General features: G+C 36.7%; 1 protein-coding gene across 2 annotated transcripts in view; it reads left to right on the top strand.

Moving 5' to 3' along the window:
- Positions 1–14,745, top strand: part of Cntln (centlein) — a 258,420-nt gene that overhangs the window by 187,185 nt on the left and 56,490 nt on the right. The window contains exons 15-17 of one of the 2 annotated variants that reach the window (XM_040757206.1): positions 1,554–1,731; positions 5,998–6,097; positions 6,177–6,400. In XM_040757206.1, coding sequence (XP_040613140.1) covers positions 1,554–1,731; positions 5,998–6,097; positions 6,177–6,400 — 502 coding nt within the window. The remainder of the gene's footprint in view (positions 1–1,553; positions 1,732–5,997; positions 6,098–6,176; positions 6,401–14,745) is intronic. The other variant, XM_040757205.1, reaches the window with a different exon arrangement.

Raw genomic sequence — 14,745 nt, 5'->3', positions numbered from 1 at the left:
AGACTGGGTCTGGCATGGGCTTGAAAATCTTCAAAGCCCATCTTCAGTGGCCCACTTCCTTTAACAGGTCACATCTACTCCAACCAGCCCACCCTTCCTGATAGTTCTAATTCTTTTAAACAGTTCTGCTACCTGGTGAGTAAGCATTCAAATATATGAGCCTATGTGAGTCATTCTTGTTCAAGGCACTACATCTACTATATCATGTCAGATGTGTTTTTATATATCTGTGTAAAACCGTATTTGTGAATAAGAGAAAGCATGAGGTTTATCTTTCTGAGAATGACTTTATCACTTAGAGATTATCTCCAGCTGCATCCATTTTCTTTCAAACACTGTAACTTCATTTCCTGGTGGAAAAGAATTCTACTGTATTCTTTATAGCACATACATTGTCTTCATCCATCCCTGTGTTGATGGACACTCAATTTGCATCCATAACTTAGCTATTGTGAGTAGTGTGCTATGGTAACATTATGTAAGCATCTCTGATATATTGACCTGAAGTTCTTTGGGTAAGTACCCAAGAGTGGTCTAGCTGAATCACATAGGAGATCTAGTTTTATTTTTTGAAACTTTATGCTGATTTTCACAGTGGTTGGGTTGTACTAGTTTTCATTCTAATAGGCATTATATGCGAGTTGTCTTTTGTTGTCATCCTTGCCTGAATTTGTTGTTATTCGTTTTTGTAATGACTTCAATTCTGTCTGGAGTGAGATGGCTTCTTAATGCAGTTTTAATTTGCATGTCTGTGATGGCTAGTAAATGACCTTCAAAATGTCTAATCTCTTCATGGCTTAATTTGCTTTCATCTTGAACACATCATTACTAGTGTACTATATATCTTACTTATTATTTGCTTCCATTTTCCAAATTATTGGGATGACACAAGTTACAAGGAGGCAGTGATTTCAGATTATTTACCTACCACTTTAGCACTTATGTTACAAATGTTCCTGGTTCATAGTGGATGTAATATGTCAATCATAAGGAATGAAACTATAGCTCATGGTAGAAGCCCAAGAGACAAAAATTGTATACCTGGTGGGAAATTTTTCTGTTAAAAATTGAGTTCTGTGTGTCCTGGCTCAGAAACCCTGACAATGAGGCAGCACGTGCTTATTGAGCTCTCCACAGGGTGCTGCAGAAGTGCTGGCACTTTGATGCCAGGGTCTAGATTCGTGATGAGACTCTTTAAATCTGTAAACACGTTTAAATGGGGTTTAATAGTGAAAACCAATGATGCTTAAATTACGGTGGTAGCTTTGTATGTGATCTATGGTATAATACCATTTGACTACCGAGTTTAGACAAGTGCAAATGCTAGTGTGCTAGTGTGTCTTGTTGAGGTTTGTAGCCTCATCTCTCTCTCTCTCTCTCTCTCTCTCTCTCTCTCTCCCTTCCTCCCTCCCTCTCTTTCTCTCTCTCTCCCCTTTTCCCTTCCTCCCTTTCTCCCTCTCTTTCTCTCTTCCTCCCTCCCTCCTTCCTTCCCTCCCTCCCTCCCTCCCTCCCTCCCTCTCTTCCTCCCTCCCTCCCCACCTCTGTCTTTAAAGCAGTGATTCTGAGTCACAAACTTCTCAAAATTTGGGAACAATTATTGTGGAAACATCCGAGAAAATAAGCCCTATAGAAGATGGTGGAGACCGGAAAGAAATTGATCAAGCAGAAGACAGCTACGCTCAACAAAGGGAAATGCAGACATGCTCACGTGAAGATGGCAAGGCCCTGAAGGTGTGATAGAGCTTAGCTTAGTTCTACACTAAGACCTCAACTTTGTCCTCTCTATGTAACTTAAATCGATACATTATATCATCGATTAAATTTGAATACCTAAAAATTATGTCTTCTTGAAAATAGTAAAAATACTGAACTTTGAATAATTTTCAAAATAGTTTGCTATATTTGCAAGATAAAATTAAAATAAACCCCATTTTTATAATTACTAAGTTATTCTTATCTCTCAAAGGAAAGAATGAAAAACTAATAGTATGCTTGTAATTATTTTTAAAATGTGAAATAGAACAAAGAAATATATGCTTTTGTTTGCTTTTATTATGATAAAGTTATTTATTATTACTGTGCTTCTGCTACCTGCTTAGTGATAAATAGTTAGTTTCTACAGAAATTATTATTTGGGGCTGAGACAGGAGAATCAAGAGTACTAGGCCAGCCTAGCCTAGTTTACATAGTGAGAGTCACTAGTTTAAAAAAGCTTTTTAAATTTTTTTTGTTAGTGCTATTTTTCTGCATATTACTTGGTGGACTGTTTTGTTTAATTGTAATTATACATGGGCAGCCTAGTGAGTTTGTAAACTGAAGAAACTCAAGTTCTCATTGGATGGCAAGCAAATGTAAACATTTTTATTAAATCTATGAATGATATTAGCAGAAAACAAATATCAAAATTGTAGCCAGTGTGTTTGGGAAATATTAGACTCTCTCACCAACTCCTGGAATAACCCTTATCTTGACTGTACTTAATTCAGTCACTTCTTTTTTAGGGTAATGATTAAGTTTTCTGTCTGGAGCTTTATGAAGTAGGTCACAGAGCCTCTGGTACCTGGCTTCCCTTGTTCTCTACCACTCAGAGTTCATTTCTTTTCAGTCCTGTAAATAGCATTTTGTTGTCTGAATATGCCACACTTTGCCAAATATACTGTTAGAGTTTGGGAGACTTCCTCTCCGGATTCCTGCAAATAATGTTGCAGTGAATGTGCTTGTATATTCCTTTTGTTGCATAAAAGAGGACATTTATGTAGTGAAATCTAAAACATGAATTACTGCTCTGTGGCTGTAAACTTTCTGAGAGTATGAGTTTCTTAAGTATGTGACCACTTCCCTGTATATCCCAGGTGGTAATGGCAAGCTCATCACTTTGCATGTAAGGCATTCTCATTTCAGCCACTTCTCTGTGTTTTGAGATTCATCACTGAGGGTTTCTGTGATTACCAAGATGTTGAGAGATACTGAGTCTTTTGTTTGTGGTTATTGACCATCTATAAATCTTTACTAAATCACTTTTACGTGGCTGTCTATTTTATAAGCAAATTATCTATATTTTCTTAGAATATACCAGGTGAGGGATTCTAATATTTTCCAAACAAACTGGAATACAGACACACACACACACACACACACACACACACACACACACACAAATATATGTGATATATAAACATATATACATATACATATATATATGGTACCTTTTCCTGTGCTTTTTGCCCTACTAGAAGGTGCCTTTTAAATAAGATAACATATTAATTCTAATATGGTCCAATTTATCTATTTTCCCCTTATGTAGATAGGAAGATAGATATAAACTAATACAAACTACTCTGAAATTGGAAGTAAAAGAAAAAATATCCAATGAGAACCTCAGGTCTTGGGATTCAACATAGTGATGAGTTCTCTGAGATGCCCCATGTATTGGCTTAGACACTGAGACACCTGTAACCTGTAAACTGTAATCATAAAGACAATACAAGTCCCTAATTACATCGTGCTCTTTCCAGCCAGAGGATGAAGAGAGGGTTAGCCTAGCAAGACAAAAAACTTTACATTATAACTGCCTTATATCAACCAAATACAACTCCACTTCTACCTCCAACAATAAAGGCTTGTTGGGTACCTCGAGTCCCTTGCCATTTATAAGGAGGGATCTGTCATCTCTCCTCCTTCCATCTGAGTAAACTATTAGAGGATCCACAGGGAGCCTTGACTCCTTCTTCAGTTCACTGGAGACTACAGAGACATCCTGATCATCTGTCAGCATCTAAGGGGTTCCCCTCTTTCCTAGCAGGGTGATTTCATGAGCCAAGCACAGAGAAGACTTTCATTACCTCATACCTAACAAGCCCCCAAGCCTCCTTGAGTTGTCACAGTGGCCAGGTGGGAGCACTAACAAGGCTCTCTCTGTCTTCCAGCTTCAGTAGTAAAAGCAGAGGCCCATTGGAGAGCCTGAATTTCCACCCTGCAAAGCAGTAATGATGTGTCCCTCTTCAACTATGGTGTCTCTAGAGACTGGACTTCCATTCTCAACTTGTGTAATTGATGTTGTGCCTCTTGTCTCAACCAAGTAATTTGAGAAGTTTGTCCAAACAAAATGCAAATAATATCAAGAGTCTTCACACACAACACAACTATTCAGGGTACAACTGGAAATCACTCATCATATTAAGAACAAATTGTACAAGAAAAATCAATCAAAAAGACAAAAGCCTGACAGTATGTATGGAATTATATGATGTATGTAATATTCACTTTAAACCAAATGTCACTGTTCAGTGCTTCAATGAGTAATCAGTTAGGACAGGTTACAACATGAAAAAAAAAAAAAACAAAACAGGCCTGTTAATAAAGAAAGAATCTCAACAAAGAAGTAAAAATGTTGAAAGAACCAAATAAAAATTATAAAACTGAATAATAACTGATTCTTATTTGCCCCACAGAGGGTAACATAAATCCCTATTCCCCCAAATTTGTTCTGTTATCAAATGGTATGGTATGATACTATATTTCACAGAGGGCAGGAAAGTTTATTATCCATGTAACGAAATGCTGAGTCTAGAAGTGAATCTGCTTAATTTTTAGCAACTGATCTTTGATCAAGATGAAAAGAATATTTCAACAAAGGAAGGGTAGTCTTTTTGACAAATAGCAGGATCAGTTGGCTATTCCCATGCAAAAACAGGATTATATACCTAAACCTCAAATCTTATGTGTAAGTTCACTTTATGCATAACAAATAAAAGTATGACATTTAGGTTATAAAATTTGTAGAAGGAAATGTAAGATATATAATATATATATATATTATATATAGCTTCAGAACCTAGTGTTTGATGAATAAAGAATTTTTAGACCAGATACCAATCCAAGATCCATAAGGTAGACTGCACTAAAATTAACAACTTTTGTAAAGTGAGGCAGTATAGCTGGTGTCCAGTATCTCGTAAAGGTTTCACAAGTTGAGTCGTATAAAGAATTCTCAAACTCTAGCCTTAAAATATACAGCAATCCAATTAGGGGTAGGCAAGGCATGAACAGACAGCTCACCTGACAAGTACCTGGGTGACAAATAAGTACACAAAAAGTTGTTGATCATCACCGAACTTTCAGGAAATCCAGGCTAAGATCACAAACCTGGAAATGAAAATGAAAATAATGACAGTCCCAAGAGCTGATGAAGATGCACAGAAAATGGAGCTCAGGCTTTGCTGGTGTAGTTTTGGAATGTAACAATGTAGCATTCCAGAAATTTCTTTGGTAGTTTCTGAAAAACTAACTACCACTCATACCAAACATTAACTCACTAACTACAACCCAGTTGTTAAATTCTTAACATACTAATTTCAGGAAAAGAAACAGTGTTTACCAGATTGGGGGGCAGGGTAGGAAGTCTCTGAAAGAGACAGAAAAAAACCCAGGACTATGCCACAGGACACCCCCATTCAGCTCCCCGAAGCCAGACTGGCTTGGAGACTGGCTCTTCATTTGAGCCTTGCTAGTCTTCAGGTGGAGGTGATCTTCTTGCCTTGGTCTCCCAAATATGAGCCAACTCTCCCAGTATGAAAGCAAGAAAAACATGTTGCTATCACCATTTCGGCTTCATTTGCCGTTAGCTTCTCATGTCTCCATTCAAACAACAGGAGAAGCATCCAATCAAAGCTCCCAGACTGCTGGAGGCAGCCTCATTAAATATCCATGTTATTTTGCCCTGGATTTATTTGCTCCAACTTGTTAAAACTGTCCTTAGGTTAAATTCTACTTCTTCTGAGTTGATTTTGTATCTATATTTTCTACCTGATAGTTCAACTTCAAATTTACTGTACATATTAAAAAATACATTCAGATTGATTCCTGAGGCTATGACTGAGGCATCAATCACAGAATTTTGTTGTCTATACATTTTATCTACTTAACTATAAGTGACATGTGAATTTGAGAGTGTCATTGAGGAGTAACCAATTTTTTTCTGGAACTTTTCAAAATTAGGATATTTCTCATTACAAGAATACCAAGAAAATGGCTTTTCAAAAGAAAACTGGAAGCAAGCAGAAGAGTTTCCATATAGTGGCCCCTGCCAGAGGTAAAGGTATAAGAAGAAGCTAGCACAGAGTCTTTATAAATGTGATCTGATTTTGTAAATTATGAGCAACATTATTTTTATTTAGTTAACAGAGACAATTGCAAAAATATACCTGCCCAAAAATCCAGCAGCAACACTATTTTATTACGAGAACGGATTGTGTCCTTGCAGCAACAAAACAGTTTGCTTCAGAGTGCCAGGAAAGCAGCAGAGTCATCTGCTAAGGAGTATAAAGAAGCAAATCAGAAACTCCTACATCAACAGCAGATATCCGATCAGCGATTTCAGACCAGCAGACAGACTATAAAGGTACAAAGAACTTTAAGACTGAATTACAGAAGATATGTTGAACATATGGTATTTTGTTTTACATGTGGTTTTAGTTCCCATTTCTGTGAGACTTGTGTACACGTTTTAAAAAATCTGAGGAGTTGATCTAGATTCTGTCTCTCTAAATTGGGTCTCATGATCTCGCATGGAGTCACAGAACTGCATGTAGGGGACATGATCAATTTGGTGACAGTACCAAACCTTACAAGCGACTGTGTGATGGATCTGAGATACTTCTGGTAACACTTGTCCTTGTTGCATTGCAAGTCTTCATGCTATCCCATGTCCCACACCAGTGGATACTGCCTGAAACAAGTCAGCTCATACTCAAGGCTATTCTATAATTTACTTACATGTTCTTATTGGACATAAAAAGATTTTGTTCTTATAGAAACATGATGCTTTAATTACAAAAATCAAAGACTTTAAAAACTATTTGTTTACCAGTAGTTTTCAGCTTGTTGGTTTCAAATTAGGGCATTATTGGATTGAATTGTGTTACAATGTTGATTTTTAAAATTGCTGTTTAGACTGATGACTAGACTTTAAAAAGCAAAAATTGTTAAGTAAATTCTGAGCAGAGTGTCCAAGTGGTTATAAATAAACATACTTCTGCCATTTTGAACTACACATTTACATAAAGCTCCAACTTGAGTACTGACAATTATAGAAGAAAAATATGAATTAACTCTGGAAAACACTCTAAGTAGACTATATGCTAATCTTTTACTTTTCTGTGAATTGGCTATTGCCTGAAAAGGTGGTCTGCAGTATTGGGTGTGCAAGTATCAAACAAACAGGCTTACAAATATAACACTTAATGCTTTTTACCAATAACACAGGAATTAATTAAAAATATTAATAGTTATTAAATATGAAAACAAGTAAAATATATGTCTGTATTTTCAAAAAGAAGTGTCTTGAGTGCCTTTTCCATAATGTAGCATATGGATACTTTTCAATAACAAGAAAATTATGTAAACAAAATTAAAGGGCAGAACATTAATAAATATACTGCTTTATAAAGCAACTACATTGTATGTGGGTTTCTGTCTTTAAGGTTCACCCCTGTGTGTGAGGTATGCTTTGGTATGCTCTTAGTAGATAACATACCAAGTCAAAGCTACCTTTTTTTCTTAACTTTCTGTGGACTTTCAATTACAAAGATTTGGTCTTTGTTTGGTTTTGTTTGTTACTGTTTTAGAGACAGAGTCTTACTGTGTGTGCCTGGAACTCACAGAAAACCTCCTGTCTCTGCCCTCCAAGTGCTGATACTGAAGATGTGTGCCACCAAACCCTTAAGAATTTTAAGTTTAGTTTACTAATTCTTTTTCATCTCCTAAGATACTAATGGTATGTTCCCTTATTTAACCTGTTGATTTATTGGATTTTATAGATGCTTTTTGTTCTCCTGTTAGCTGTGGTGATATATTATTTATGATTTATTAAAGCTTGCCTCAGGGACTCTTGGGGAAGGGTCTAGGCCCTGCCCTATATGAAATGACAGACTATGGACACCCCCATGGAGGGCCTCACCCTCCCTGGGGGAATGAGGGGATAATGGGGCGGGTTGGGGGTAGGGCACGGGAGGAGGGGAGGGAATGGGAGAGGGACCTGGAATTGACTTGTGAAGCAACCTCATTTCTTATCTAAATTTAAACTGGAAAATAAAATATATAAAAAAAGCTTGCCTCAGGGTACAGAAAGCAAAGCTAGCCACAAGCCATAGAGCCAAGCAATGGTGGTACACACCTTTAATCCCAGCAGCCATACTAGCTAGCCATAGAGTCAGGTGGTGGTGGCATACACCTTTAATCCCAGGACTCAAGAGACAAGCAGATGGATCTCTGTAGGTTCAAGGCCACGTTGAGCTACTTAAAATTGATCCCATCTAAAGAGAAATAGCTCACACTCAGCACTTGGAATAAAGCACCTTTAATTCCAGGATTTTAGAGGCATAAAAGGAAGAGGTAGCAGTCTGGGTTTGCATTCTAAGGTTTAGTGAAGGCAGGATTGCAGTCTGAGGTTTGGTGGAGAGTTGTTCTCTTTTTTATTTAATTTAAATTAAAAACAATCTTATTTTACATACTAATCCTAGTTCCCTTTCCCTCACAGTCTCCCATTCCCCCCACCATCTCCTCATCCCACCCAACATCTACTTCTCAGAGAGGGTGAAGCATCCCATTGGGGATCATCAAAGTCTGTCACATCATTTGGGACAGGACCAAGGCCTTCCCTGCTGTATCTAGGCTGAGAGAGTATCCCTGCATAGGGAATGGACTCCAAAAGCCTATTTTTGCACTAGGGATAAATATAAATACTGGTTTCACGGTCAGCAACCTCACAGACTTCTAAGCCCCACAACTGACCCCTACGTTTAGGGGGCCTAGTTTGGTCTTATGCAGACTCCCCACCTGTGAATCTGGAATCCTTGAGTTCCCACTTGCTCAGGTCATCTGTTTCTGTGGGTTTCCCCAGCATGGTCTTGACCCCTTTGTTCGTCATCTTCCCTCTCTATAACCTTGTTCTCCTGGTGTCTTCCATCCCCTCTGGTTCTTATACTCTTTCTGCCTCCTCTTCAGTGGGGTTCCCTGAACTTTGAGGGGAGGGATTTAATAAAGGCATCCCATCACAGGGTGTGTGTGTGTTTGTGTGCTTGCGTGCGTGCATGCGTGTGTGTGTGTGTGTGTGTGTGTGTGTGCTTGTGCATTTTTGTGTGTGCGCATGTACTTTTATTTGGTTAGAGGTTGGTATCTTTCCTTTTGAGGGAGAGGATGTCGAAGAAATTTGAAGGGAAAGAATATGATCAAAATATATTTAAAATTTAAAATTGTTTTAAATAATAAAAAGTACTATAAAAGACCCAAGTAACTTACTTATAATACAAGTCATTATTTTAATAAAAAATATGTATCAATCATCAAAAAAAATAAAAATAAAAGCTGTAAGCTCCCTACTGCTCCAGTGCCTGTCTGTTGCAATGCTACTGATGCCATGTACTCTAGCCTCTGGAACAATGAGCCCAAATTAAACAATGTGGTCATGGCATTTTGTCACAGCAATTGTAAAAAATAATACGTTAATAGTATTTCTTTAATATTAAAGAGAGATGCTTCTAAACTGTGACCTGAAAAAAAATCTCACCCCTAGCTATTGTTGTTAAGGACTCAACTGTAGCTATCTGGATAGTCACAGGCTTCACATGAAGCCTTTAAGCGAAAGTATTACAAAGGCACACTGCTGCTTTTTAAATGAACATTGTTGTCTTCTGAATTTCTTGAAGAATTCTTGATTATCCTACTCTCAGTCAGATAAATTCTGTAACAGCATATTTTATTTGCACATTTTTGGGGCAAAAGCAATCTTAAATAAAGCAGTTTAATTTTTAGGATTTGAGTTTTTAAATTTGTGACATTTTTTATTCAATTATATTAACTAATTAATCTTAAATTAGCCTAATCAAATCTCAATAAGAGACTTCAGTGAAGTATGAGAACCTGGAACATGGCCCAGTCAGCAAATGTCTTGGGCTTTTTAGTTAATCCAACATAGACACACCACAGCTTAAAATACGTTTCTCAAATCCTTGAATTTTATAAGTGTCAGATTCTATAAATCTGTATAAAAATTTCACATATTTATGTTAATATCTTTTTCTGTATTTCTTAAATGTGGATTTTGTTGATAATTGTGTATATACCTTTTATTCAAAAGGTTGAGAGTGGTACACTACTGATCACTAATTATAGGATTTTAAATAGCCTTATTGTCCTTGGATAATCGTTGCTCAATCCTCTAGTAATAAAAGCATAGAGAACAACTCTCTATGATTCTCATTGCTCATCCCCAAAGTTTCTTTTTACTTTACACCAGTAGATTGTGTGGTATACAATTGTTGTAAGCTATTCAGTTTATATATATCAGATTCTCTAGGGCCATGGCTTTTGCCAGATGAAGCAGTTTTTATTTTGAGGCTGATGAAACACAGTGCGATTATTGATCTGTGCATGACATAGCCTGTCTCTCTCCTGGCAGAGTGTAGCAACATTTATCCAGGAATTTGTGAAATGTCACTCGGATCATGTTCGCAAGGTAAACTGTGCAAAATCCAGGATCTGAGCTCAGAATCCATGTGGAATTGGACGTGACTGTCTTGTTCCTACGTCCGATCTTCTAGATGAACTGACTGATATTTGTTAACGGAATATCTGGGCCTGATTGTTAGGGACCATTATTATGACTTAGAATACTGTGTGCTAGAAAATCATGCTTCTTATATTCTGTTTTCACTTCTGATCTTACAGCAGAAAGTTTACAAAAAATACAGACTGAATAGCATCAATTAAAAACTCCTTTTTTTATAATGAAACAATGAGACATTGCAGTCATGTATTTACAGCAATGTTTCTTTTCTATAACAATATACTTTCAAATACACTTGTCTCATTAAAATATCAATCTTTCTGGAAGTGACAACTTAGAACATTTTTCTGAATATTGGATTGTGATATTTAACTGTACTTTCTATTTTAGAATTTGTTTTTTGTTTTATTTTATTACACAAGGTATATGTAAGGTCCTTTGCATGCAGGCATGTACTTAGAGTATATCCACTCCTCTCTCCTACCCATCTTATTATAATAATGAGATATTCAATAAGGAATTAAATATGATAATTATTTAAGATACTAATATGACAGTTGAATGTGTATCACAATTCATGGAAATCATGATATGTGTATATACATGTTATTGACATTATTGTGCACATATTGATATACAAAGACACATATACATACATGTATATGTGAAGTATAATGGATAGAAACAATCATTTTGCCATCATTCTTCAGTAAGGTTTTTGAAGGAGTTGGCATTTGAGCTGAATAGTTGTATATATAGAGAAAAACCATTAAAATGTAGGAAAGCTTAAACATGTCAAAATGAGAAAGCAGTTTGTTGATATTGAGTAATCTGATAGAGCTATTGTTGAAATTACGTGGAAAAATATGGACATAAAGCTTGCTATGTAGACCATGCTGGCCTGAAACTCACAGACATCTCCTGCCTCTGCCTCCCAAGTGCTGGAATTAAAGTTATTTACCCTGGTGCCCTGCTTTTGCTGTCTTCTATTAGAATTCTCTTCTCTTTTTTGGTGTGTGTGTGTGTGTGTGTGTGTGTGTGTGTGCGTGCGTGCGTGTGTGTGCATGTGTGTGCGTGCGTGTGTGTGCATGTGTGCGTGTGTGTGTGCGTGTGTGTGTGCGTGTGTGTGTGTGTGTGTGTGTGTGCGTGTGCCAGCTTTTATGTATTTGTATGTGTCATGTGTATGGATGTATATGGAAACCACAAGTTATCCTCAGGTACTGTTTCTTGGGGGCACAGCTCACCTTGGCTTTTAAGATAGAGTCTTTCACTGGTCTTGAACTTGCCAATTAGGCTAAAACTTGCCACTGGTTGGCAAGCCCCAGGAATCTGTCTTCACCACACCCACCCACTGTATCGTGCTTTTTTTGCATGGGTTTTGGGATGAAATTCAGGTTCTCCTTCTTGAGAGACAATCACTTTACTGAGCTGTATCTCCAGCACCCCTTGGTGCTGCCTAAAGCTCTTGGGTGTTTATGATGTAAAGTGAATCCTAAGAAAATAGAAATGGAATGCCGCAAGCAACAAGATAGTGTTTTATATCACAAATAAATAAAGGATCTATAGAATATTAATAAAAGTAGAGTTTTGTTTTCAAAGAGGTTTTATAGAGGTATAACTCAATTTGATGGCAAATTGCATCTAGGAAGTTAAGAAAAATGAGGTCTACAAAGATACTTTCCAGATTTCTAATTAAAGTGACTAGGGAACTGATCTGATCGTCTAAGGATTATATTTGTGACAGTAAAATACTGAAATATTGTGGGGTAAATGCCAAAATTTGGGGTAAAAGTTAACAAAAACAGTGGGAAAAGAAAAAGAAAGAACAAGGAAAATAAAGATAGAAGGAAGGAAGGGAGGGAGGGAGGAAGGAAGGAAGGAAGGAAGGAAGGGAGGAAGGAAGGGAGGGAGGAAGGAAGGAAGGAAGGGAAAGGACACATCTAGGGCTGGAGACAGAGATAGCTCAGTTAATAAAATGCTTATTGTGAAGACATGAGGACCTGGGTTTATTCTACAGAGCTCAGATAAGAGGCTGGGCACACACATGCACATACACATGTAAATTTTAAAAGTTAAAAATGTAAGTATAAAGTTGGTTAATTCATACACAGTATATGAGGTGAAGTTTTTAACATGGATAACATGAAATATGTGGGGGGAGATGGAAAAGTATAGAATTTTGGGATAAGTAGAGAATTTTATAAGTGGTTCTAATTGTTACTAATTTAAAATATAAGGTAAGATTTTGTTATGTGAGACCACAAAGAAATGAGAGTAAAGGCATATCGCTGCAGCAAAATCAATGAAACAGCAGTAAATTAACAAAGGGGATGAGGGACCAAACTGATACAAACTAGATATGTGGGCCCATAGGGAAAATATTTTGCCCATATGTCACCACACATTTCCAAATTACATGTCTGGTTGCATTCTTGAAAACAGCTGGTAAAGAAATAATCAGAGAAAACATTTAATTAATGAAACAAAAAAAGGGAAACAAATACAAAAAAACCTCTAAAGACCTGAGTGAGCCCTAGTTCACATGTGGTGTGATGTAAGTAAACTATAGTGCATGTGTGGTGTGATCTGAATGAGCCATAGTTCATGTATGGTATGATGTGAGTGAGCATAGTTCATGTGTGGTGTGATCTGAGTGAGTCATAGTTCATGTGTGGTGTGATCTGAGTGAGCCATAGTTCATGTATGGTATGATGTGAGTGAGCCATAGTTCATGTGTGGTGTGATCTGAGTGAGTCATAGCTCATGTGTGGTGTGAATTGAATAAACTGTAGTGTGTGTGGTATGGTCTGAGTGAGTCAGAATTTGCTCGTCTTTACTCATTGAATGACTCAACACTTGAATAAATGAGATAAACAGAAAATTCAAAATAGAAAACAAATTGAAAGACAAATGAAGAATTTTTGTGTTAAAAATAACTTTTCCATGAAATTTCTTGAGATAATACTTTGAAAAATATAGTTTTCAATAAAACTCCATAAATTCTGCCTTGTTTTCCCTTCTCTAGAACAAATTTATACTCTGATTTGAAAGGTATTTTTTGGTAATTTTCATAAATGTTACTTCTTAATTTTAACGAAGTCATTTAAGTGGCATTAGTATCTTTATTTTCCCAAATATCCTAATTGTAAAAAAGCTTCCATTATCTTTTAAATGTTTTATTTTTGCCCTCTCAAAGTCTCAAGGATCACACAGGGAGTACAGAAAAGCAGCTTTGGAGCTGTTTCTCTTGAGAATTCTAGTAGAGCAAATGGACAAATGATCAACATCATTGAATATTAGTATTGCTGCTGTTAAATTTGTAATGAATTAAAGGATTTTTGAAAATCACTGATTTTTAGCAAAAAACAAAACAAAACAAAAACTTGCCTGTAAGGCATAGACATATTGTAATTAACTATTGACTGTCATTAAGGTATTAAGATTCTGTTCATAGTTAGAAAACATTAAGAAATGTATCATTTTTCACTGACTTGCGTATATAAATTTGGAACTACGAATGGAAATCTTTAATCTTTAGTTTTATAACCCTCCCAAATTGGTGATGTTTAATTTCAATTGCTGTGAATTCATTCAATATAATTTAAATGTTCAGATGTGTTCTGTGTGGTCCAGGGTCTGATGCATGTGCTTTAGATTTTGAATGAGATTAGTAAATATATAACAAGCAAAAGTACAAGAATAAATAGTTATTAGCAGTAGAAGCAATCAGATAGATAGCAAAACATCATCAAATCGGACATTTCAAATACCCAGTAGAAATCAGATGTCTTTTGGAGGCAGACAGCTGGAGTTCTTTGTTGAGAGTCCCTTGTAGAGTAGAATGTCTCCTAGAGTGAGGATTCCAAGTAAAAGAACAAGTAATAGCAAAAAGGTAGCATCAAATTAGACATTTATAGTGATGGGCAGAATGACTGGGGTCCTCCTGAAACAGTTCTGCTGGAGTTCCTGCTGAAATATCAAGTCAGGCGTTTATAGTCATCTGCAGAATGACTGGGACCCTCCTGAAACAGTCATGCTGGAGTTCCTTCTGGAATGTTCTGGGCAGAACACTAGTCTCCACAGGTAGATACTGCACCTCTTCTGCTGGGGGGAGTCTTTATGTCATGAGATAGACAGTAATCACTTCTGTTGGAAATTTTAGTTTGCCTTGTAGCTGTTCT

This window comes from Mesocricetus auratus, unplaced genomic scaffold, assembly GCF_017639785.1.
Source record: "Mesocricetus auratus isolate SY011 unplaced genomic scaffold, BCM_Maur_2.0 Super-Scaffold_100014, whole genome shotgun sequence".
Taxonomy (NCBI): Eukaryota; Metazoa; Chordata; class Mammalia; order Rodentia; family Cricetidae; genus Mesocricetus; species Mesocricetus auratus.
The sequence above is the reverse complement of the archived record's forward strand: the minus strand, read 5'-3'. Positions and strand labels throughout refer to the sequence as shown.